The sequence below is a fragment of the Amaranthus tricolor genome, chromosome 8, assembly GCF_026212465.1.
Source record: "Amaranthus tricolor cultivar Red isolate AtriRed21 chromosome 8, ASM2621246v1, whole genome shotgun sequence".
Lineage (NCBI taxonomy): Eukaryota > Viridiplantae > Streptophyta > Magnoliopsida > Caryophyllales > Amaranthaceae > Amaranthus > Amaranthus tricolor.
This window is the reverse complement of record NC_080054.1, coordinates 11,650,651-11,677,695: the sequence shown is the minus strand read 5'-3', so window position 1 is coordinate 11,677,695 and position 27,045 is coordinate 11,650,651. Positions and strand designations below refer to the sequence as shown.

At 34.9% G+C, this 27,045-nt stretch overlaps 1 protein-coding gene and 1 non-coding gene across 2 annotated transcripts; one reads left to right on the top strand and one right to left on the bottom strand.

The window, feature by feature from the left end:
- Positions 1-2,084: 2,084 nt before the first annotated feature.
- Positions 2,085-3,197, bottom strand: LOC130821539 (uncharacterized). Its single transcript, XM_057687329.1, has 3 exons — positions 2,790-3,197; positions 2,599-2,723; positions 2,085-2,490 (listed from the first exon to the last, which is right to left on the bottom strand). Exons 1-3 carry the CDS (start codon positions 3,195-3,197, stop codon positions 2,085-2,087), a joined length of 939 nt encoding a protein of 312 aa, XP_057543312.1.
- A 1,748-nt stretch (positions 3,198-4,945) lies between these two features.
- On the top strand, positions 4,946-5,017 carry TRNAW-CCA (transfer RNA tryptophan (anticodon CCA)). Its single transcript has one exon. It is a non-coding gene; the product is annotated as a tRNA-Trp (tRNA).
- The last annotated feature ends 22,028 nt before the right edge of the window (positions 5,018-27,045 follow it).

The following is a 27,045-nucleotide window of genomic DNA, read 5'->3' as shown; positions in this document are numbered from 1 at the left end:
TAATACTTGAATTTTCAAAAGTTGATGATTATTGGCTTAAGAAGTGATAAGATCAAGCTCCATCTTCATTTGATTCTTCAACAAATAAAAAGGGTATAAAGTTAGTAAGATGTTATGAAGTGAAGATATAAGAAAGAATGGTAGAAAGATTTGATGATGGGGGTGCAAGTGATCTCATGGCTAAGGAGGGGTATTTATAATGGGTTTTGGGCAACTTTTTAGTTCATAAGATTGTATGAAAAAGAAGGTTTACTTGCGTAAGTGATTTAGAGTGTGTAAGTGAATGTGTAAGAGTTGGAGTGTGTAAGTGGATGTGTAAGAGTTTGGAGTGTAGAAGAAGGTTAACTTGTGTAAGGAAATGGTGATAGCTTGTGTAAGTGATGAACATTATGGATTGATGTAGAAAGGATTTTGATTCATCAAATTTTTGTTCTAGTTTATGCTAGTGAAATGTTTTAGATTAATGGGAAAGTATGATTAAGGTTTGATTATGAAAATATGATAGTTTACTTAGAAAATTTTAGTTAAAACTATACTTAAAGTTAATAAGAAAAATATAGTTAATTTTTAGGTATAAAATAATTAAATCAAAGTTGTAAAGTTAAAATGATAAGTAGTAAAGTTAGTTTAAAGAAACGAAATTGAAACGTAACGTTTTAATAAAACCGTAAATATAATATTAAAATTTTACTTTTCGTAGTATAAAATAATAAAATAATATTTTAGTGCTTATAAAGAAATTTAAGAATATATATATTTTTAAGTTTAATATTTGGAAGAAATTACAAAAATCGGAATAAGGTTTAGGAATTAAAGGTGATTTGAATTAGATAACCAAAGGTTTAGGAATTCGAAAAGAAATTTTGGAATACTGAATCGGAAGATTAAGATTAAGAAATTTGAGCCTGTTACAGGAAGACCTTATTGACCATTCTCTGGTAAGTAGCTCCAGCATTTTTTAGCCCGAAGGGCATAACTTTGTAGCAGTATACCCCAGCGTTTGTAATGAAGGCTGTATGTGGCTGGTCTTCTGTGGCCAAGGGAATCTGATGGTAGCCAGCATTAGCATCCATGAAACTCAGCAGAACGTGGCCTGCTGTGGAATCTACCAGACGATCTATCTTTGGGAGAGGATAATCTTCCTTGGGGCATGCTTTGTTCAGATCCGTGAAGTCAACGCACATCCTCCACTTGCCATTTGATTTTTTCACGAGGACGACGTTGGAGAGCCAATCGGAATACTTGCATTCTCTGATGAATCCGACTCTCAGCAATTTCTCCACTTCTTCTCGGGCGGCCTCTATTCGCTCTCTTCCTTGATGTCGCAGCTTTTGCTTCACGGGTTTGTAGCCTGGTTTTATATCAAGTTTATAGCACATGACGCTTGTAGGAATGCCAGGCATTTCCTCCGTGGAAAAAGCAAAGACGTCGCGGAACTCAGTAAGGGTGGCCATGATATCTTGTTTGACCAGGACAGGAAGATCTTTCCCTATCTTGATGCGTTTTCCTTCGAACACGTCTACCTCCTCGTATCGTTCTACGGGGCGAGGCCTTTCGTGCGTGTTAGGGTTCTCCAGATACACGCTCATGACAGTCGGGGAATCTTCTTCCCTTTCCCTTTTGGAGGAGGTGACGGAAGCTCCTCGTTTTAAGGTGTTGATGAGACATTGGCGTGCCATCATTTGATCCCCTTTGAGGATACCCACTTGTCCATCATCCCGCTCAAATTGTAGCAGGAGTTGATGAGGGAAGATTGCAGCTTTGACCTTGTTGATGAGTGGAAGCCCCATGATGGCGTTGTAAGGGAATGTGAGATCTACCACCGTGAATCGTATGGGCGTAGTTCTGCTTTCATTTCTTTCCCCAAACCCGATCAACGGTTTCTCGAGGGGTTGTAAGTGTTTTTCTTCGAACTTCATTTTTCTCAAGCATTCCATTATTATGAGATCAGCCGTGCTCCCGGTATCTACGAGTACCCTCTTGACTTTCATTTGCCCAATTTTGAGGGTGACCACCAGAGGGTCAGTATGTGGTTGCTGCAGCATTTGGGAGGTCGTGGCATCGAACCTCATGATCGGTCCACTTTATGAGGCTTTTGGGGGCCCTTTTAGCAGAGTGTGGACGCTGTTTCTTGCGGCGTGGATGGTAGGATATTCTTTAGTGTATCCTCCGAAAATCATGTTGATAGTTGCTTGTGTGTTGGAACTTTCGCGCCTGGCCTCATCCCTTTTGGAGGTTCTGCGTCTTTGATTCCACGGCCTCCTTTCTGCTTCTCTTCCAGCATCATAATCCTTCCGGTTGATGAATCTGGACAATTTCCCCTCATCAGCCAATTGATGTAGGATACGTTTAAGTTCGCGGCATTGGGCCAAAGTGTGGTCATGCTCTTTGTGGTAATCACACCACAAATTGTAGTTGCGTCGATCCGAGGGGGTGGCAGTAGGAGGTGGATTTGGCAATTGATCCCTGATGGCGAAGAATATGTCCTTCCTGTTCCGGTTGAACAGCGGATCGTTGCCTCCATCTAATAAATTCCGCGTCGTGGGCTCCCCTTCAGCGACATATACGTGTCTGGATCATAGGGGGCCCATATCTGACGGAGGTTCTGGACGACGCGGCAAGTAGTTTCTTTTCCTCTTTGATGAATGTTCCTCTCTGCTCCTTGAGGAATGATTGGATGTGAGATCCTTCTTATTCGACCTTCGTTTCTTAGGATCATGTGCCTGACATATTTCGGAGGCCGTGACATAGCTTTGGCATTGCTTCATGGCCTCCGCGTATGTCTTTACTTGGCTCTCGACCAACTGGAACTTCAGCCTTTGAGCCTTCATTCCGTTAATCAGGGCGTTTAATGCAACCGACTCTTCCAAATCAGTTACTTCCAGTACCGCCTCATGGAACTTTTTCAAGTATGATGATATGGACTCTCCTTTCAATTGTGTGATGCTGAGCAAATGGAAATTTGATTTTTCCTGTCTTCTCGACGCCACAAAATGACCCAGGAACTTGCCTTCCAGTTGAGCAAAGTTGTGGATACTTCCCCCTAGAAGGGAGGTGTACCATGTCAGAGCTACTCCCGTAAGAGTAGTTGGGAAGAACTTGCACCACAGTGATGGGTTAGTGGTAAACAGCAGCATCAGGTTCTTGTAGGCCATTAGGTGCGCCTCTGGGCAGGACGTTCCATCGAAGGCCGCCATGTTTGGGATCTTTATTTTCCCAAGGTTGGGAGTATTCAGTATCTCCGGAGCCAACGGAGAGATTATTGGTGTGAGATCTTCATGGAGGCTACTCCTGCCGTCCTCATTCCGCGGCATAGTGACGGGACTGAGGGGAAGTCTAGATCCTGCGAGTTGTGGCTTTTTTCTTTCTTCCCTCCTCTTATCTACCAGCGATTGAACGCTTTCGGATGCCCTTTGCTTTTTGCTTTCCAGGTAGGTACGGGCATCTCGCGAGGTGGTTTTAGATTCATCATCTCGTTGGTCAGTCGTGTTGAGGCTTGGATGGGTCCTGGATCTTTCCCACCTTTCGTATTGCGCCTACTGGAGTGGGAAGTCCTCGAGTTCTCATCTTGAGATTCATGAGACTTTGGCATCTCTTGATGGGGTTCGATTCGTTCCTGCAAAGTTTTTATTTGGTCCGCCATGTTCTCTAACATTCGTTGTTGAGTAGGAGTATTATTTATGACAACGCGAAGTTGTTCAGAGAAAGCGGCAGTGAGGTTTCGTGCCAGCATGTCCAGATCACGACGAGTCACGACTTGGTTGTTAGCGTGACCTGCGAAAGTTTCCGTATCTGTGTTGTGCACGGTTGCTGTTTGCGTCGGATTTTTTTTAGGAGCCATGACTTTTTACACAATCCCCACAGACGGCGCCAAACTGTTTCGTTAATGAAACGAGGAAGTGGAAAACACTTAAAATACCGTTAGTAGAAGCGTTATCAGGAGCGGCGATTTGTGGAAGGGAGCGACCTGAATTCCTGCAACACAAAGCGTTAGCCTTGTCCGGGAGGTGATCTCCCGGAAAACCCCTCCGACGCTTAAGTTAGAACGTTGATATGAGATTATTGGATAGTCGACTATAACAGAATGTAAGAATTAAGATATCGAGGTTGATATTGCTTATACTTTGGTAGGCTAATGAAGTGGAGTATGAGTAAGGATACTTAAGAGGATTATTTTTTAGATGATCCCTCCCCTACTGATGTTGACCTCTATTTATAGTAGTGAAGAAGGAAGTTATTTATGAGAAGAGGTGTACTATCATGAGGGTAATGGGCAGTTGTCAGCCATGGAAAAAGGAGAACCAAGCAATGAGGGGATAGTGGGAAGTATGGTCAATCTGGAGGTTATTTTCCTGGAGCGAGTTAGGATTTTGTGTGGGTCACTTACTTATGGGCCAACTGAAGAGTTGGGAGAATCCAAGTAAGACCCATTGACCACAAGTCAAGGTCAATCTAAAAGGTCAAAGATTATTAAGGTAATATAACATCAATAATTTAAATAAATTAATTAAGTAGGTGATACCCTGACAAATATGAACAATAAATTAATTTAATTTATTTTTAATTTTACTTGTTTGAATATGATTAAGAGATATTTTTATGCAATCTGAATTTAAATATGTAACTATAACATAATTTTAACTAAGAATATAATTTATAATTTACAATTAATATCTGTCAATTATTTACTTAAAAGTACTATAAACAAATTACTTACTTAACAATAAATTTATCATGCTCTTACATGTCTTTTTACATTAATCAGATATTTTAACCAGCTAATAAATCAGTTAATAAAATCAGCTGATCGAATCAGTTGCCCTAATTAGCTATTAGCTATCAGCTATCAGCTGTTATGGATCACAATTTATGCTATTACATGATGAGAAAAATAAATAAATAAGGACGATTATCTAAACAATTTAATGAACTGAATCTACGCAATGAATCTGTGGCGCAATGGTAGCGCGTCTGACTCCAGATCAGAAGGTTGCGTGTTCGATTCACGTCAGGTTCATTAAAATTTTTTTGCTTTTTTTTCGATGCTTGGTTTTGATTGGTATACTGTCTCGAATATGCATCTATTCAACAAATTTCTACTAATTCTTATCAAAATCTGAAGTCATCTATTTTTAAATGCAAATTTAATCCCACCGATTGCCGGTGGAGTGTGGACTACATACATTGCTATTCGTTTGAAAAAAAAGCAAAATTATCATCAACAATAATTCCAATTACATCTTACAATGTATTTTACAATATAGTAGTTGTATTATTAGGCTTTTAAGTTACAAGTTCACAGATTTTTTTCCCTTAAAAGATGCACAATTAAATCTATTCAATTATAATGAGGTAAAAGTCTGTCATCGCATATATGAGATCCTGAGGCTTTACGATTGGACACCTTAATAATATGTTTGAATAGCAAATTAGAAGAGAAAAAAAGATGAAAAGGTGAATCAAGTTCATTGCCTACAATCTGAGCCAGGCTAATCCAATAGCTCAAGATTCATCTGTTTCAGAAGATAACCAACCTATGTCACCCAGCCTAAGATCACAATCAGCTAGCTTGGACCAGATAGCATTGGAATGGACTATCAGGCTTCACAACAACTAAAGAAGCTTCATCTATGGCCAAACAAGCCAACAAAGAGCATGTGTTATATGTTTAGATTATAGGCATGTGACTGATGCATGTCCAATCTAAAAAGAAAATAAGCATGTTAATGCTGTTGGTGGATTTCTTGGACAACCACGAAGAAAATATATTCCATATTAAAACACATATGATGAAGGATGGAAATATCACCCTAACTTTAGATTGGGGAACTAAAGTGTAAAACCGTTTAGTCAAAACAACCCTCTAGCTTTTGGTCAAGCTTAAATTTCACAACAACATACACAAAATCAATCTCAAAGCATGACCTTAGAAGATATGGTAAAATCTCTTGCTTCTACTTCTTTAGATTTTCTAAAAGAGATTGAGTCTAGTATACAAAAGTTATAAAATCAAGTAGGACAATCAGCTAAAGATATAAATAATTTACAAGTACAAAGTAGTAATAAGTTACCCTCCCAACCATTAAATCGTACAGAAAATGTCAGTGCTATAACTTTAAGAAGTGGGAAGAAACTTTTTTATATTGCTAAAAAGTCCCCGGTTTTTGACAAGGAATTAGTAGTTGATCATAGTAAGAAATGAAAATTTTAATTTGGATACTACTAAGAATGATGAAAAGAGTAAAAAAGAATTGGATGATAATTCTAAACAGGTTAGAAATTCTAAAAATAGTCACCTATTTTTAATCAAAGAAAATGAAAGAGTTAAAACTCTATCTAAATCTTCGATTGATGCTACATAAATTAGATCTTCTTTTCTAAAAAGATTGAGAAAAGTTGATAAATGGGTAAAACTAGACATAGAGATATTGGATATTTTTAAGAAAGTACAGATTAATCTTCCTTTATTAGATGCAATTAAGCAAGTACCTCGATATGCTAAATTTTTTAAAGACTTATGCACTAATAAAAGGAAATTAAAAGGTAATGAAAGAATTATATGTGGTGAAAATGAATTTGCTGTGTTTCAAAGAAAACTCCCACCAAAACATAAAGACCTATGAATTTTTGCAATTCCATGTACTATAGAAATTCGATGATTGATGAATTCATGTTAGATTTAGGATCATCAATCAATATCATGCCCAATTCTATATACACCTCTTTAGATCTAGGACCTTTAAAACCTATTAGAATTATAGTTCAATTAGCTAATAGCTCTGTTGTATAATCTGAAGGTGTAACCGAAGATATATTAGTTAAAGATAAAGATTTGGTGTTTCTAGCAGATTTTTACGTACCTAAAATGAAAGATGAATATAGTTAATTATCTTATTTATCTCCTATATTATTAGGAAGACCTTTTATGAGAACTGCTGAAACCATAATAGATGTACACAACGGTACACTTTCCTTGGAGTTTGATGATGATAAAATATTCTTTATCATCTATGAGGCTATGAAACACCTATATAATGAAATTTCTTCTATTTGTACTATTAATGTCGGATCACGCATTGAGGATATAAGTGAGTGTAATTTATATGATGGTTTGTATGCATTTTTATGTTTTGGCTTAAAAGAGATAGATACTAATTTTATAAGTCTTGCATGTAATAAGGATTATCATGAGAACCTTTCTTGGTTACAATCTTCAATTACTATTACTCATCGACTATTAGATCAAGTTAAACCATGTGTTGAATTTTCTACTAAGTTAGAATTCAAACCATTACCGAAAATTCTTAAATATGTATATGTGGAGAAAGGTGAAAAATTACCAGTTGTAATTGCAAATAATTTTAATGTGTCTCAAGAAGAAAGATCAATTAATGTTTTAAAACAAAATAAAATGGCAATAGGATGGACATATCTGATATTAGAGGCATTAGCCCTTCTAAATGTATGCATAACTGATCATTTGCTTTCTTCTTGTGCGTCCAACCTTAGTGCAAAGGCTACCAAAATTTCCGCACAATCTTATTTGGGAGTTTTCTACTCGTTTACTTTAATCATTCCAACATCAAACTTTTTCTTAATCTTTTCCCTTTATTTATTTATTTTACTTTATTTTTATTGTAACACCTGAATTTTCTCCGTCTTCCTTGCAATTTTTGTTTCAAATAGAGGGTAGGAATTTTAGGGTGTTACAACTTTATCATGAGCTTTACTTATTATATATTAGTATACATAATATGATAGGACAAAATGGTGAAAACCATTACTGACAAATAAGATCGATTATGTTGAATTAGATGAACAAACTAAAAGGACAAAACTGAAGAATACCTAATTACATAGCACGGTAGATAATCTTGAAAATGAGAGCGTTTAGATCTTCTATATTAATACGCATTCCCTAAAATGACGGCCCTTAATGTTCTCACTTTTGATTCTATATTAATACCTAATTACTGAAAAACTCAGATTTTTGCAGGTCCACAGTTGATATAAGGTCTTATTATTAGTCGCTTTTGTTGGTACTCTGTTAAGAATATAAGCTGCAGTCTTAAGTGATTCTCCCCAGAGTGACTCTAGTAAGGTAGAATGACTAATCATGCTCTTTACCATTTGCTTAAGAGTCCTATTTCGTCTCTCAACAATACCATTCATAGTTGGAGTACTAGGCATGGTAACTGAGGACGTTGTTCACCTGAACCGTCATAACGATCATAGTTTTCACCCCCTTGATCAAATCTGACGGATTTAAATCTTTTTTTAAGTTGATTTTCAACTTTAGCCTTATAATTTTTGAACACGTCTAGTGATTGAGCCTTTTCATCAATGAGATAAATATAGCCATATCTAGAATAATTGTTTATGAACGTGATAAAATATAGCTGTCCATTCCAAGAAGGATTTGGAAATTGACCATAAATATCTGTGTGAATAAGTTCAAAGACATCTATAGACCTATTGGCATCATATCTCCTTTGATTGGTTTGTTTTCCTTTAATATATTCAACATACACATCCATGTCTGTGAAATTAAAGGTCCTAAACTGCCATCAGACACAAGTCTTTTCATTCTCCTTTTAGAGATATGGCCTAGTCTCTTGTGCCATAAAGATGCTGAATTTTCATTAGTTGTCTTTCTTTTAATTCCTCGCGAGGATCATTGCAAGGGTTCATTATATGAAGCAATAAAATCAACTTTATATAGATTATTATTTAACAATAAAGAACCAGAACCAACCAACTTTGAATCATGAAACAAACTGAAAATTCCATTTCCAAATGAACAAGAAAAATAAAATTTGTCCAAAAGTAGAAATTGAAATTGAATTCCGTCAAAAAGACAAAATAATAAATGTTTCAACAAGATCCACATAAAATCTAATCTTTAACAATAATCAAAAATTTCCAATTGCTTCTACTTCAACCGTATTGTCGTCTCCCATATAGATGTATCTTTCAACATCATTTGGTTTTTGGCAACTCAGACAACCATGCAAAGGCACACTGATGTGATTAGTTGCACCAGAATCTACCCACCATGTGTGTCTAGGCACTGAAACAAAATTAACCTCAGAAAAAACCAAACTAAGAAGCTTACTTTTCTTAGCACGCCAAGCGTAATAGTAGTTGCATTGCTTCTTCCTGTGATTAGGATTTCCACAAAAGAAAAAACCCTTATTTTCAACATTGGTTGATTTATTCTTTTGTTGTTTCTTATGAGAATCCTTATCTGCAGTTTCTTTCTTTTGTAGCCTTTTCCTTTTAGATTTTGAGGTAAAGGCAAGATGAGCACTTTCAGTCTTTTCTAGCTTTAACCTTTCCTTTTCTTGTACACAGTGTGAGATGAGCTCATTCAGAGACCAAGTCTCTTTCTAACAATTACAGCTCACCTTAAACTGATTAAAACTTGTGGGAAGTTATATCAAAACCAAGTACACTACGAGATCCTCAGAAACTTCAAGGTTTAGTGTTTTTAATTTTGAAGCTATATGAGACATTTCGATTATGTAATCCCTGATATTACCATTACCTTTATATCTCACTGAAATTAAGGTTGTCAACATTGTACCAATGTCAGCCTTTTCATTTTTGACAAACCTTTTTTTAATATCTATAAGAAAAGCTTAAGTTGTAGTTATGTCATCAGACATTGCATCCCTGAATGCTTCAGGAATGACCCTTTTAATAATCATCATACACATGCGATTTGATCTCTCCTACCTTTTAAACTCCCTCTTTTGATCAGAGGTACTCAAATCAGTAACTGGGTGGAAGACTTAACCCTTAACGCAAGGTCGAGATCCATAATTCCAAGAACAATCGATATATTTTCTTTCCATCCTTTAAAATTGGAGCCATTCAAAATTGGAATTAAATTGATATTAGAAGTAATATTAACAAGATTACACATAACAGAGAATAAGAAAAATAAAAAATAATAAGCTCACAAACTTTAATTCTTAAATCAATAATAATAAGTTTAATTTAGTAACATCCCATTACAAGATGTTGGCGCCATACCCTCATGTAACAAGCAATCATTTAATCCACCTTTCAAAGATCACACGTAAACAAGTTTCATCTCATGCAAATCTGAACTTTAATGTTTAAGTTTTTATTTCATGTTTTATTTTATGTTATTTAGGGTTAGTCCATCTATGTTTTAGTATTTTATTTTAATCAAGAAAAACAAAAAAAAATGTCATGTATTTAAGTGATGTCAAGGAAGAGATCAAGGACGGAAATCAAAAGTCAAAGCACAAAGAGTTATTTAGATCAAGAGGAAATCCAAGATGGAAATTAAGTCAAAACCACGGAAGTTACAAGCAGCAAAATAATGCCACTCTAGCGTGTGGAAGGCCATCTCCTTGACGTCTTTTTAGTCCAAGTAGCTAGGTAGTTATTTCCATGTAATTAAACAAAAAATCAGAAAAATAGGTGGTTATTTTAGGTTTTCAAAATAGGATTTTTAGGAGTTATTTTTTGAATTAAATTAGGAAGTCAAGGGAAGTTATTAGTCGGTTTTTAAGTAGTTTATTTCTGATTTATTAGGTGGTTATGAGTCGATTTTGTAATAGGCATTTATGGGAGATAAGTTACGTGAGAAGTTACTCACAAAATGGACAGTTATCAAAGAATGATAACCGGCCACATGGAGTAACTCCCACATGCCACTCCAGCCGGTTATGCATGTAATAAATAGCTTAGCATGTAATAAATTTTCAGCAGTTGATTAATGATAAAGAAAAACCAAAACATTTGTTTCAAATCCCCATTGTTTGTATGATTCTTGAATTAGAGTCGTATTAGCAAAAGTTCTTATGCTTGGTGTATTTGGCGCATGCACCTATGCCTTAAGAGCGTCTTTACTTGCTACATGGATCCATAGTGAGTTTCGATTTTTTAGCCATCACTATCATTTACTTGTTGTTTCGAAAATCAACAAAAACAAAAACACCAAAAAAAAATCAGCCCATTTCATTCGCCCTTCACCATCTTCATTTCCCTCATCATTCTTTCATCGTTCTTTCTCTCGATCCATGATTAAAGCTTGTAAGAACCCCTAAGGATTAAGCGATCTTACAGCACAAGATGTCAGTTTTCTATCAATATTCCATCTTTGGATAAAAATCCTAACTTCTTAGTGATAACTTGTTGCAGTATTCAAACACTAATAATAAATAATACATCGATTATAAAACCTTCCTTTGGGTCGATTAAATAATCTCATGTAATCCTTATAATTATCACATATTTATTACTACCCGGAAAAAAAAATTAAAATTCACAAAAGCAAATTATAAGGGAGCTTCTTTTGAGCCGATCGATAATAATAATTTGTATGAATCATCCTTTTATACTGTTAATAATTTAATTTCAAAAAAGAGGTCACTTTGGCGACTTATTGTATCTACTAAATTACCTCCGGTATATATAAAACCATATTACAATTAAACTTAAATTATTCCGAATATCATATTTTACAATAACATTAAAATTATTGTAATATGAGCCAATTACAAAAAAACATAATTCCAAAAAAAATGTATTTCTCAAAATTTAAAAGAAATTGATTTTTTAAAATATCTCCACTATAAGTGGATAAATAAACCATAAACCAAAAAAAAAATTAAAAACCAAACAACCACAATTCGTGGCAATAACCGAACAATAAACTGATTCCAACACCCAAAAAACTAAATTTCCAAAAAAATAGAAATGAATCGATTCTCCCACTGGACGTGGAGATCAAACTTAAACAGTAAATACAACTGTGTTCTAGATTTTAACGGAAAAAACTAGCCTGAATTTCGAATACCAAACCAAAATTTGTCATTGTTATATATCGCCACCCTTTTCATTTTATCGCCACCCCTAATGAAATTACGAATTTGTCCCTGGACTTAAAACTTGTTTAACAAATGTAAATCGCACTTAATAACACTATTATCACCTTAAAAACATTAAATATAAAGTTTAAACGTAATCCCGAACATTTTTATCGCGACCTTATATATATTTAATTTTCAGACGCGCCCTTGTATGATATACGAATTCAAACACGGTACTATCTCTCTAAAAACTCTCTAAAAACGTTCTTTGATTTTAAACAAGCTGTTAGTTGGAATCGATTAACTATAGCTAACGAAAGCGACTATGAATCAGATACGGTACGTACTTTAATCGATTTGAATCGGTGTATTTTTTTTTAAGAAAAAAGGAAGTCGCAAAAACTGGGCGAGTGAACAACGGTAGAGTCGCACAAAACGTGCGAGTGGACCACGATTCAGTCGCACAAAACGTGCGACTGGACTGTGGTCCTCTCGTACAAATCGTGCGACTCCACCGTGGTCCACTCGCATAAATCGTGCGACTACACCGTGGTCCACTCGCACGATTTGTGCGACTCCACCGTGGTATGCTCGCGGTTTTTATGCGACTGTTTTTTTTTTCTTTTATTTTTTTATTATTTACATTATTATTTAAATTATTATACGTCTTAGTAAATTATTATTATTAATAATATTATTAATATTATTATAATAATATTATTATTAATAATATTATTTGTATTTTTTTATTATTTTTATTATTATTATTATTATTATTATTATTATTATTATTATTATTATTATTATTATTATTATTATTATTATTATTATTATTAATGTAAGTAACTTATATTATTAACATTAGTATTATTTTATTATTATTTATTTAAATAATTTATAATTATATGTTATTATTATTATTTTCTTATTATTTAATAATAATTTGTTTTATTATTATTACAATTATTTTATTATATTTTTTGTATTGTTATTATTTTAATATTAATTATTTAAGTAAATTATAATTTTTAATTAATATTAATTAGCAATACTAATATTTTAATATTAATTATTAAAGTAATTTATAATTTTTATTTATTATTGAATGTTTTTATTATTAATGTTTGTATGTATAATTTTTAATAACCTAATGTATGGTTTGTTTCATATTTCAAATTTGCAGGACTTTGAAAAATTAGGAGACAATGTAGATTACTCCAGTAGATTTGTTACGGATAGGATATTTGATTCCTTAGATGAATTACATAGTTGGGCCGATGCGATAGCAATAACAATGGGTTTTCAATTTACACGTACTTCTTATAAACAAAAAGAAGGACGTTCTAGAGTTAGTGTTTATTTAAGATGTCACCTTTATGGTAATATTAGGGGTGATTTACATAATCTAGATAATGCTACCCGATCTGGTTCTAAAAGTAGAAGTTGTGGGTGTAAATTCTTAATTGTAGCAAGTAGTCGTAAGCCAGGAGAATGACCTTGGACGGTAAGGGTGTGTTTTGGTGAAAAAGGAAGACATAACCACCCATTCTTAGTGTACAGAGATGGTCATGTAAGGGCAAATAGGATCAATGTAGATATTCGAGAGCACATACGACAGCTTAGTGCAACCAGCCTTTATCATGACTTCTATTAGAGAAAACTTTCCTGGTTTTTTACTAGTATGAAACAAATTTATAATGGTAAGCAATCAATAAGGAGGGAAGAGATGGAGGGTAGGACTCCCCTTCAACACTGTCTTTATATGGTCACAGAACTTAATTACGTGGTTTGGACAGACTTGGATAATGAAGGGGGAATGAGCAGATTAATAGTTGCAAATCCTACCTCTGATCTATCCAAATGATACGTACGTGGCCATATGTTGTGTTGATAGATACAATATACAAAACAAACAAACAAAAGTGGCCACTTTGTGAAGTCATCAAAATGACACCAACCAATCACAACTTCTTGGTTGCGTTCTATTTGATGCGACATGAGGCGGCTGTGTCATATTCGTGGGTTTTGCAGGAATTGAGAGATATTTTTAGCACAGCTCATACTCCTAGCGTCAGTGTAACCGATCGAGACGAAGATTTATCTACAGCTATTCGTGACGTCTTCCTAGGTAAAAGGTTTTGTTGATTAGTTATTTTCGCTTTATTTATTGAATATGTCTTAATTAAGTTCAATGTTGTGTTTAATGTAGATGTGCGGCATTTGTTATGCATTTGGCATATTGCAAATGACGTTGAGAACATGGTGCACAAGTTGTGTGGCGGGAAAAGAAATCAACAAGGGCAGGTAACCCCTTGGTTGAAAGTTCTACAATCAACGAATTTGAACAGAGATGGCAATCGATCGTGACTACCTAGTCGATTAGGAACAAAAAGGTCATTCAGTATTTGGCTGGAACATGGATTCCACTTAGGGGGAAATTTCTGCGTGCGTGGACGAATGAATGTTTACACATAGGTAACCAGACTACCAGTAGAGTTGAAAGCCAACACTCGTCTTTCAAGTATTATCTTGGTAGTGGTAATAGCTCATTTGATACCCTGTTCAAAAGGGCACAAGCACAGATTACAAACCAGTAAGCCAGGATCCGACAAGCGCTACAGGAATCCATGAATTCTGCAACAAGGTCGTTGTGACAACATTTCTTTAGACCTTTATATCGCCATGTATCTATATATGCCTTGGAGCAGGTGTGGCTTGAGCATAATCGTATGTTAGATTTGGGTGATTATGCAGTTAACAAATGCGGTTGTGTACTTCAACGCACCCATGGATTATCGTGTGCTTATTATTTATATATATCCATTGGTTCACAAGGTGCTTTGTATTTGGATGACATTCATCCATTCTGGAGTACTTTGATGTACACAGAGGTAGGAGATGACACCAACGAAGGAGTACGATACGCAAACGCCGATGACAAAGAGTACTTTCAATCTTTGGTCGATGAAGTCCTAAAATCTGATCTCGCAGTTGTACGACGTTTGTCTCAGGTACTTGAGTATGAACTACACCCTGATGGAGCCGATATACCTGAGCCTAACGCAAGTCCACCTAGAAAGAGAAGACCAACCACAAGCAAAACCCTTAGAAGAAATAAAAGCGCATTTGAATATAGCAGATCATCTTCTCGTGGTCGAGGGTCTAGATCTTCATCCCGCGGTAGATCTAGTGGTCGAGAAACGCAATCCTCAGTTGGAATTAAGTTTAGTTTCAAATTATCCGGTACATGACTTTCCTTTCCGATATTTAAATTAGTTTGTTACAATTTAATCTTACTAACCTTATTTTCAATAATTGCAGATCATCAAGGAGGTCGTGATTTTTCACTGTTTCCATGGCCTAATCACATCCCCCACATTCTTCCTCCTTACTTGTTTGATTGGATTGATGTCTTAGGTGATGGTAACTGTGGATTTAGAGCTATTTTCGCCAAGAGTTGGGAGGCGAGGAGGCATGGCTTGTTTTAAGACGTTGCTATGTGTATGGAAATGCAAATGAACAGAGATCAATACCTAAGTTTGTATCTATCGCAGGAGTTGTTAGACAATGTAATATTCAAAATGGTTCAAACGGCAATCGACCTGCTCCTTATATTCACTGGATGGATGCACCGATGGCATTGTACTCTGCAGCAACGTTTCTTAACATTGGCATTGCTTATTATGGTTCTACTAACGATAATCCGCTATACAACTGTTTGGTTCTTCCGTTAAGGAAAGCATTGGGTGTGCATAGTTTAAATAAAGTTATATATATATATGTTGGGTGAATGGAATCATTTTGTTCAACTATTAATGAACGATGATTTATCTCCACTGTCGCCAGTCCATCAACGTTGGAGAGAAGCAGTTGACAATTTTTTCAGACATATTGAAACACAATTTACTAGTAGGATTATGCTTTGGAATGAACTATGCGGGCCACGACCACCACAACGTAATAACACCGCTGAAGATGATGTAAATTTAGATAGTCCATAGTATAAATCATTATTCAGTTTTACTATAGAAATTGTAGATGAGATTCAATTTGTAGATAGTCCATAGTTATACTATTGTGTACGTCATTACTATAGAAATTGGAGATGAAATTCAATATGTATAGTAATGTTGTAAACTAATAAAAGTATTGATGTAAACATGAATTAAATTTAATGTAAAAAGTATTGATGTAAATAAATAAACTCATTAATGTAAATTAGTTTAAATACAGACTATGAAGGGCCATGCCCCTTAAAAGCTTGCCATTCGGCAAATAAATCTTTAACATCATTAAGGTATAAATCTAAAGCATGTCTTTCTCGGGGGGTCATTTCCGCAACAGGAGGCAGTCTCGCCAATGGAGCGACTTGACTCGACCATTCATTCAGAAATTGAAAAAAAAAAAGGAAAAGGGTGTGAATAAGATATTAAACAACATCTAAATAACACAACGACATAAAAGAAAACAAATAAATTAAAAAAACTAACGTATTCCAATCTGCTTTCAGCTGAACAAAAACCAGCACTCGGTCCTTCACCGGGGACGACGTATGGGTGGGAGCACACTCTGAACCAGTCAACATAACTAGGATCAGCCTCTGATGGAATAGATGTTCGACGAAGTGCCTGATCACCAAGGCGGGCACTATAGGGGAACCTACTCCATGCCTCCAGTACACAGGCGGAGAAGCAAAGGTCACGGAGTAGGTATCGTGTGCTGGTCATACAGCCAGGGTTGGTCTCAAAGGAGGGGCGGGAATGCCTGCACAAAGCCGACCTATCGCACTGTCCTCTCCGGAAAATACACCTCGACGATATCAAAGCAAGTGATACCCCCGATAAAGGTGGTACGTAGGTGCTCATTCAGCAATGCCCTTGGAGAAGTCATGTACGGAGTCCATTCCACCTGCATACAAGCGAAGTTAACATATAAAAATAATCTAAAATTAAAATAACATGCATAACAAAGTGTGATGTGATGTACAATACCTGGATCTCCATCATGCAGTCCAGTATACTCCTGCAGTCCCTCAGCCTGTTGATCTCACAACTTGGCTTGGGCGTGGATCAAATCTCCGCCCTAGTCTTAATAGGCACATCTGCTCGGCGAGGATAAGGGCAGAAAGCGAGAATGTACTCGTAAATCCATGTCTGGAGCAATGTGAGGAAACCCGCAATGGTCTTGCAACCAGCCCTAGATGCCATTCCCAGTTGGCGATACATGTAGGCCAGCGTCACCGCACCCCAGGCGATCTCATCTTGATCAACGTTGACGGAAAGTATCGGGTGAGGTCGCATGTCGGTTCTGGTCTTATCCGCTAGCACGGTAGAGCCGACAATAGCCATGTAGTAGGCTGTCGACTGGGTCTCTATAGCCTGGGACCGATGACACAACTGAACCACTTCAGCAACGTTGACGCAACCGCTAGTAAATATCTCTTTCCGTCGTAGCTCGGACATGGGCTCCCCAAACAAATTAGTAATACCGACCTGCCACTCCCCCTCAGAAGGCTCAGCCGATAGAGAACCTTCAATACCTATGCCCAATATGCGTTGCACGTCGTACAACATAATCGTCATCTCCCCCATGGCATGTGGAAGGTGTTCGTATCCGGCCGCCACCTCTCCACGAAGGCCGATATCAAAGCACAGTCGATGTGCTGGTGCATAATGTACGGTAGTCGGCCGAGGGGACTAGCAGGTAGAACATCGTAAAGTGCATCGGTCATATCGCACAGTCCGATGATCGCCTCCAACGGCTTCTTTCTACTACGGCATTCCAGAACCGGAGGCGTAAGCTCTGAGCCGTCAAAAATAACTTTAGCTATGTGCCCGCCATAGCTGGGTATCAGGCGCGTATCTGTGGGCCCCCCGAGCTGAGGCGATGTGACTAACCAGTCCGTTCCAACGGACTGTGAGCGCCTACTCCCCCGTGGCGGCTCATTATCAACGAGACTATGTCCGGTATGCTCAGATGCGCCTGAAGAACTAGGGCCGGCACGTGCGAATCTCCCGTCGAACCCCTGGATAACAGTCCAGTCCACTGGACGAAGATCAGGACCTTGGTATTGAACATCATCAGCATCATTATCATCATCACTAGAAACCCCTCAACTACTCTGGAGGATGCTAGCCTGGTCATCAAAACGAGTACGCACTTGGTTCAGCGTACTCGACCGTTGGGCCTCACTGTGTCTGGCAGTCTATTCCTGCCTAGCCCTCTTAGTAGAACCCGTCAACCCCTCTCATGAGACTCATGAGAGTCCCCTCTGAGCAGGGTAGGCCTAGAACTATTCCCGCTCAGCAAGTTTCTAGAAAAACACTTTCCTTTCCCGTGAGTACCAGCCATTTACTACAATTTTGATAATTTAATTAACTATTTTTAATAAATAAACAAAATAAAATGTTACGTTAAATTAACCACATTAACAAAAGACAATAATTAATTAGCAACAACAATATTTAACAAATAATTATCAACAAATATAATGTAAGAACATATTTATTATTATTATTATTATTATTATTATTATTATTATTATTATTGTAATTAATTTTCTAAATTAATAATAATAATAATAATAATAATAATAATAATAATAATAATAATAATAATAATAATAATAATAATAATAATAATAACAATTTAAAAATAAAATTAAAGAAAAATTTATTAACAATAACAATAACAACAATAACAAGATCACCAACCAAAATTATAAAAATAATATTTAAAAGAATATAAAAAAGTTAATAGTAATAATAATAATAATAATAATAATAATAATAATAATAATAATAATAATAATAATAATAATAATAATAATAATAATAATAATAATGATGATGATGATAATAATAATAATAATAATAATAATAATAATAATAATAATAATAATAATAATGATAATAATAATAATAATAATAATAATAATAATAATAATAATAATAATAATATTTTAAAAAAATAAATTAAATATAATAATTAAAACAAAAATAAAAATTTAATAATAATAATAACAATCACAATAATAATAATAATAATAATAATAATAATAATAATAATAATAATAATAATAATAATAATAATAATAACCATAATAATATAAATAAAATTAATAATAATTATTCATAAAAAACGAAAAAAAAATTAAAAAAAGGGCGAGTCGCGGGAAAACCGCGAGCCCACCGCGGGTCAGTCGTAGGAAACTCGCGACTTGACTGCGGCTCAGTCGCACGTTTTTGTTAATAAAATGCTCCATACCTAGTACCCACATAAACATTGACTAAAAGTTCTGATTTCGGAATCAAAAAAACAAGCACAAAACTTAACGAAAAATAAATTAATTCATGAAATGGCGGAAGACTTTGATTTACAAAAAGAATGGAACTTTTAAGGGAGTGTTTGGCAATTGGTAATTGGCCGATAGCGGTTGGCTTTTTAGTTAACTTGTTTAACCAGCTGGAAATGATGATTTTTTTGTTGGCTTTTAAGCTAGTTGAAAAGGTCAGCTGTTTGTGGAAGTGTTTGGTAAATTTAAATGTTAATTGTTGGCTGTTTATTAGAGAAAAAGTGGGCCAACGAGCCAACCACAAAAGCTAGCTGGAGTAGCTTTTTATTTTGTCTTAAAAGCCAGCTTTTCCACTATTTTAAAAGCCATCTGCCAAATACTTTTTATCCGTTTGACCAACCAACAAGCCAAAAACCAAACGGTAACCAAAAAGCTAAGTCAAAAGCCATGTACCAAACACTCCCTTAATTTATATTATTGCGGCGAAAGGCATAAATTCCAATTTATACAACAAAGGTGTTGTGAAACTCATAAAAAAAGTTATCCTAAAAATTCAACATAAGAAGCGACTGATACTACTAGTAAAGACAATACATGGTGAAGACCTTTAATGTTCTCAGTTTTGATTCTCTCTGATAAAAGATGGCAGAAGAAAAGGAATATATATAAGCTAGGGAACATAACTGCTATATATATATATATAATAACTTGCGACTAGTATTCGTCTCATTATAGAATCCAGTTATAAAACGAGTTTCTACACATTAACCTATTAACTTTGATTAAATCACTTTACGTACGACATAAAGACAATTTTAATAAGTTATAACGACATATAAATATTTACATATAAGCTCAACGTTCGAGTTTGGTCCAACATAATATACTTATAAATTATATCTATATAGTTATAAATTAGTATACTTAGTATGCATCTAGCTAAAAAATTGGTTAAATTTTTTAATTTGCTGTAAATTCAGAAGTAATTGGATTAAAATATATTTTGTTTATTATAAAATGTATCTAGTTCATTGTTTTTGTTGTTGTTTCATTTATTTAATTGGTACAAATTGATTTAATTTGAAGATATTTTTTTCCTATAATTACTTCTAATAGTATATAGCATAAGAAAATAAACTATGATTTAACATTGGAATATATATTTTAGTAAGTAGCATTTTTGGAAACTTTGGTTTTTTTTTTTTAAAAAAAAACAATTGAAAAAGTATTATTAAAAGAAAGATACTGACACCTGAAGAACCAAGATTGCTGGTATAAAAAAATTCCGAGGGGAATAAGCCATTGGACATTGGCTACTGAAGACAAGCCAGCGCACAAGAGTTGACTATGCAACCACAAACATCAATCCATTTACAAGATCTTCAACGAGCTGATGAAGCCAACCAAGGCGCGTTACAACACTAATGGAAAATTAAGAAAAATGCAGATACGTACAAGGGTCGTAGTAGCCGCATAGATCAAGTATACACCATTTTTTGACGACGTTAGTTTACACATCATTTACAGTTGTAGTAGTGTTTTCTTTTGTTTGTCAGCAATATTACACGAACACTGTATTTTCCAATCTATTATTCGTTGCAGCAGATTCACACAGCCCATATCAGCATAATTCCATTTAGTACAGAAATCAACCCACATCCGTATACTATTGCAGATACTACATTCAGTTGCTTTTGGCCTTTACATTAAAAAACAAAACCAAAAGAAAAAAAAAAAAAGTTAAAAGTTGGTGAGAGGTGCATCAACAAAGGTGAAGGTTGATGAGTGCATCAAAGAAGAAAAAATTGTTCGATGATGAGAAAGAAACAATGTCACAATTGGTCATCGAAGAAAATTTGTTATAGAATTTTAGGTGATAATATGCACCATAGAGAGAAATGCTCTAAAGAATCTATAGTTGGTGATAATGTGCATTAACATAATTATGCGGACGATAAAAAATGCGTTGTGGTATGAAGAGAAGTGTCTCACAAGTAAATATTAACTTAAAATCGAAATAACACAAGTAAATATAGCTAATCATAATATTTAAAAAATAACAAAAAATATCAAAAACGATAAATAGAAAATCAAAATAAAATAACAAAATAGAAAATAGTAAAAAAAAAAAAAAGATAGAAAAATAAAATTTTAAAAAAGATAGCTCTGATTTTTGAAAATAATACTCAAAACTTTTTCTTTGAAAAATATTACAATAATGTCGAAAAACTAAAAAGAAAATTAAAACCATCCTACTTAAATAACCTAACATAATATCAATGCAATGATGTAAAAAAAATTAAAAACAAAAATCTGTATCCAATAAAAAAAACTTGGACAAAAAAAACAAAAACTAATTATTGAAAATACTAAAACAAAAAAAAATTATAACTAGCTCTTTGAAAAAACAAATACCAAAAATAACATAGCATAATGATAAAAAAATATGGAAAAATTTATTTTAAAAAAAGTATCAAATAAAAGAACATTGACAACAATATAACAAAAATAATTACTTAAATATCCCAAAAAGTTAGAAACAAAAACAACATAAAAAATATAAATTATATAAAAAGATAAAAAATTAAAATAAACAACCCAATATTTCTATCACATAAAAAACATAATAAAATTAACATAATAAATATAAAAAAATTACATAACAACATAAAACCAACAATTAGATAAAAACTAAATAACATAAACATAACAAGATCAAATCAAATAATATAAAATTACAGAAAAATTAATAAAAATAACAAAAATTACGAACCGCCGCCTCTCCTTGTCACCCCTTGCGGCCTCCTTGCCACCTTGCGAAAATGAAGAAAATGGTTAAAAGGAAAAAGTAAGAGAAAGAGATGGAAAAATAAGAGAGTTAAAAAGAGAGGGTAAGAGAAAGAAATGTAAAATAACAAAAGAGTAAAAATGAGAGAGTAAGAGAAAGATATCAAAATAAATGAGAGAGTAAACTTGAGCTTAGAATGAGAGAGAAGAGTAAAGGGTATAAGATGAAAGTTAAATTAGATTAACTTTGGAGGGTAAACCGGATGAAAATAAAATGTTTGAGTTTAAGAATTCGAATTTTTCTGCTTTGGAATACATAACGACTAAATGGGAACTTGTGTTTGGTCCTCACTTGGCGACTAGATAGGGACCAACAACTCTAGTCGCGAATGCCGACCAATACCACTTTGTAACTATTTGGTTGCGAACCGTGGTGACTCAATTTAGGTTAGTCACTTGTCTTAGTTGCCAATTCAATAGTTTTTTGGAGTGGATGCTCCATGAAAATGATGAAGAAAATTTTAAATCTAAGGGATGTATTGAGATTTGATTCAAAACTAAAATAGTTATTATTTAAGAGTTAGTTATTTTAGTTAGATGTTAGAATTATGGGAGCTTGTGTGATTATGTCAAACCATTTTTTTATGACCCTTTAAATTAGTTGCTACTTGTTAAAAATATGGGAGGTAGTGGGATTATGTTAACCCTTTTTTTTTTTTTTACTAGAATTAGCGAGTTTTCTATAATTAAGGTATTTTTTTATGAACCTATAAATAGGCTAGTTTTCTAATTAATAAATGTGGTAGTAGTTTTAAGTTTTACATTTATCACAAAACCATTCTTACTTTCTCTAATTTTTTCTAACACTTAAGTTGTCAGCACACCAGATCAGCAGTTGTTATTTGTAATTGCACGCTACAGTAGTTAGACCAAGCATCCTCTTCAACACTAACACAGGAGGACTCCATCTAGTCATTGTTATCTGCTGCAGGCTGCATTTTGAGTAGCTTTCCAAGTAGGTGCAACATCCATTAACACCGCTTTATACTGCCAACATACAGTACCTGCATCGCTAAGGAAACACAAAAAAGGCATTCACAGTGTACAAATACACTTTTCCATTCTTTATGCCCACCCTTTTCATGTTTTCATTGATTGCCTCCATATTCCTCATCATATCATTAATGAAGAGATTATACACTTTTAAGATAGCTCCTGCCCATAGGCTACACCTTATTTTTATGTTTTAGGAATTTTTTTTTCCTATTAAAGTGTCGAATTTTCGAATTTGATTTTATCTTTGTCAAACCAAATGCTCCAAACTACACGAAATCATACTGAATTCTACAATTTCTTTAGTTTTGTTTGCTCTAGTTGATCCCCTCCAAAAAAAAATTTTGAACTCAGTACATTTCGATTGCAATCCTCTTTTTATGCCCATCAATCTAGTATCATCATCCACATCCCCCAAGTGAAATAGCAAGTATGTAGAAAGAACGGCAATCAAGGCATAATTAGAGCACGAATCAAATGAAGAATATTGTACATGATATTTTCCTCTTATACTTGTTTACATATTTAGTTTAATTCACGTATATAAATCTGGTGTATTGATAGAGAAAGGAAATACAATAAAAAAGTGTATTTACCAAAATCCTAATGATCTCTCTATTCTGTTCTTCATGGTATCAGAGCCGTAAAGTTCCGATCCCCAGCATACCTTTTTTTTCTGATATTCATCATATACCAAGATCTTACCTATGACAAGCCCCGAAACGGAGGGCGTTCAATAGATGGTCTCGATAGATCAAATTTTGCAACTATTCAATTTTATGAGTAGGTCCTCACCCTCCACCGTAAACTAATCTCCGCCGATCACCCTCACTGAGAAGCTGACACACCAAAATTACTCTAGATGTAATGAAAAGGTGCACATCGTAATTGGTGGTAGGGGGCATCTCAAACATCTCACAGACGACCCCCCGCTCCCTCCAACCACCACCACAAACTTACCTCGAGTATTCAAAATGGGCACAAAGAAACTCGATTGTTATCTCATGGATTATCGATAATACCCACCTCGATCTAGTATCACATATTTTGGACTACTCCACTGTGAAGGTACTTTGGACTGGCATCGCCACCTTGCTAAGTAGTGGCCAAGATGAGCTTCAAATTTTTGACCTTACTAACAAGCTGCATCATTGAAATAAAACGATATTGAAATTTATTATGGAAAAATGCTTACCTTATGGAATGAGATCAACATTTGCTTACCAAACCCCATTAAGTGTACTATAGACATAACCATATTCAATGGTTACATCCAATGCCAATGATTATATCGATTTCTCGCTGGTCTCGATGAGTCACTTGATCGAGACCGATGAAATCTATTGAACTAGGAGCCCTTACCTTTTGTCAACAAGGCTTTCGCAACCATACAACGAGAAATCATGAGAAGGATCATCACGAAAGGAGATTCCTCATTGGATTCAACACCCTCAAACATAGGCCAAGGATTAGTATCAAAATATCAAACCGAAAAATGTTTCCGGCGAGATGACGACCGTGCACATTTGAAGTGCACTCACTATGATGGCTCATGGCACACCAAAGAAGATTGTTTTAAGTTGATCAGCTATCCCAACTGGTGAGATGATTCAGAATAAAGGGGCAAAGGCAAACCACTAACTCGCGGTGGTCATCGGCAAAGTGACAACGGAGAGAAAGCAAATCTCAGTATCCTTGGCGTAGCTATGACCACCAACCCAGCAACCACCATGGGACAAGCCTCTCTCACGACGGTTCATGGAGGTAATAGGGTGACCGTAAGTTTAGAGGAGAGAGAAGGGGAGCTCGATATAAGTGGGGAAGCAAATGAAAAGGTTTCTAAAAGTAACCCTCTTATACTCACTACTAATAAAACCCTAATGACTAACGCCTAACCAGTCCCCTTATTTCCACAAAAATCCCAACAATAAATGCTCCTAACTTACAAAATGAACCCATATTACATAACTCAGATAATCAGGCCTATAATTCTACTAGCATGGGACTCCTTAGTCACCGTAGCTTAAATCTGTGGATCTTTGACGGTAGGGTCAAGTCTAAATATTCATGTTTTATAGATCTAGATTAGGCTTGATTTAAATTATACTACTTCCAACTCAATATTGTTGTTCAATAAATTTTTTGGCATTATTATTCATCAAATTCTCTAATTAATATCTATTTTATTTTTAATTTATGAATTAAAACATAGTTATGTAAAATTGATGTGCTCGTTTGTAGAGCACATTTATCTCCTCATTGTAGTGTCGAGTCTCGCGTTTTAAATGCGTTTTACACACTTTACGCATGATTTTACCTTGTTCTTGTCTCCATGGTGTTTTGAGGTAATTTCAGGTATTTTTGGAGATTTCAAGGTATTTTACGTTGCGTACGAGACTTAAATGCTTTGATCGAAGATTAGACACACGCACTGAAGCTTTCCCAAGCATTCGAAGTCTTCCTCAAGGTCCCCACAAAGTCCGGAAAGCATCCAAATCTTTAAAAGACGAAAATAGGCCAAGTAAAGAAACCATTCGGCCGAATCAAAGCTACATTCGGACGAATGGGAAGTGATTCGGGCGAATGGGAAGTGATTCGGGCGAATGGGAAGTGATTCAGGCGAATGGGCTTAGAACTTCAAGGAGATGTGCTGAAACATGCTGGAAATGGCGAATGAAGCCCTATTCGGTCGAATGGGTGCTCATTCGGTCGAATGACACCTCAATTCGCCCGAATGGGGGTCTTTTTCTGCGCGACTTGTTTTCTTCGCAAGTTTATTCCCGAGGGCTTTTTACCCCTTTTGTTGCTTAGCTTATAAATACCCCCGTGTATCTGAATAAACGGCACGCCTAGTTTGAGTGCCTTTGTGCCTCATTTTAGAACATCAACTCCTTTAATGCTTTCTCTAGTTTTTGCCCTAATATGGATTTGTAGTTCTTCATTCTTGCTTTCATCTACTTTCATGTCACTTCATTTATGTAATTTTATTTCTTTAATGCTTTGATGTCTTTATTGCGTTCATCTATTGCTTTCTTCCATTGTTTCCTATAATGCTTTCATTTAATGCTTTCTTAGTTTAGATTTAATTCTTTCATGTTCTTCAATTTCTTTAATGCTTTCCTTGTTTATTACTTTTACCTCTAGTATGTTAGAATAGTTTCTTTAGGGGTTTTAGGTTAGAGAAACCCTAGGTTTGGTCTTGTCTTCAATGTTTAGGATTAAGGTTGAGATTGATGATGGTTGTTAATAGATATTCAATTCGAATCTTATTCTGCCACTCCTAGAGAGACATACGGCGATTATAGGTCGTTCGTGTGGGTTATAGGGTCACCAACTTCCTCTCGATATCTAGAGTGTCTTGATTGATTATCATCCGAACTCTCTTGACCTAGCTTATCTTTATTTCCAATAGACCATCCTAGGGTGGACGTAATCTACTCCCCACTTGTCTTTCATTGTTGAGTTTCGCTTTTTATTCTTGTTATTAGTTAAATTCACCCACCCACCAACCTTCCATATAACCTTCCCACACCAAGTCTTTAGTCTAGCATCCCTTGTCCTTGTGGTTCGACCCCCGACTTACCATTACACTCGTTGTAGTAGTATCAAGGTGATTATAAATATTGTTTGTATAACTTGGTTCTTAATATTAACGATGTACTAGAAACCGGTTATCAAAAATCTTGTTTGATATTATCTCTAAATGTAAGTACAGATGGCAACTAATCCCGAACCTGGCCCAGATGCGTGGACCCGAGTCTGTTTTGGGGGATCTGAATCCTATAGTTTTGGATCAGATGCAGAATTGACCCTTGGATCCAAAAGTCTCGTTTTATTTTTTTAATATATATACATTAGCGAAAGTTTCATATTAAGTAACCTCGAATTTGTACTTGGCTTACATTTATTAACAAATGCTAATTTATACTATGAATTATTGTACCATAAATGCTTTTCTTGGGACAAAGAGGTTAGGTCGTGGTGGTTTACACTTCCTAAACAATATTATCATATGAAAGTATGGAATTATGATAAAATTCTCTTTTTATTTACAATAAGTTG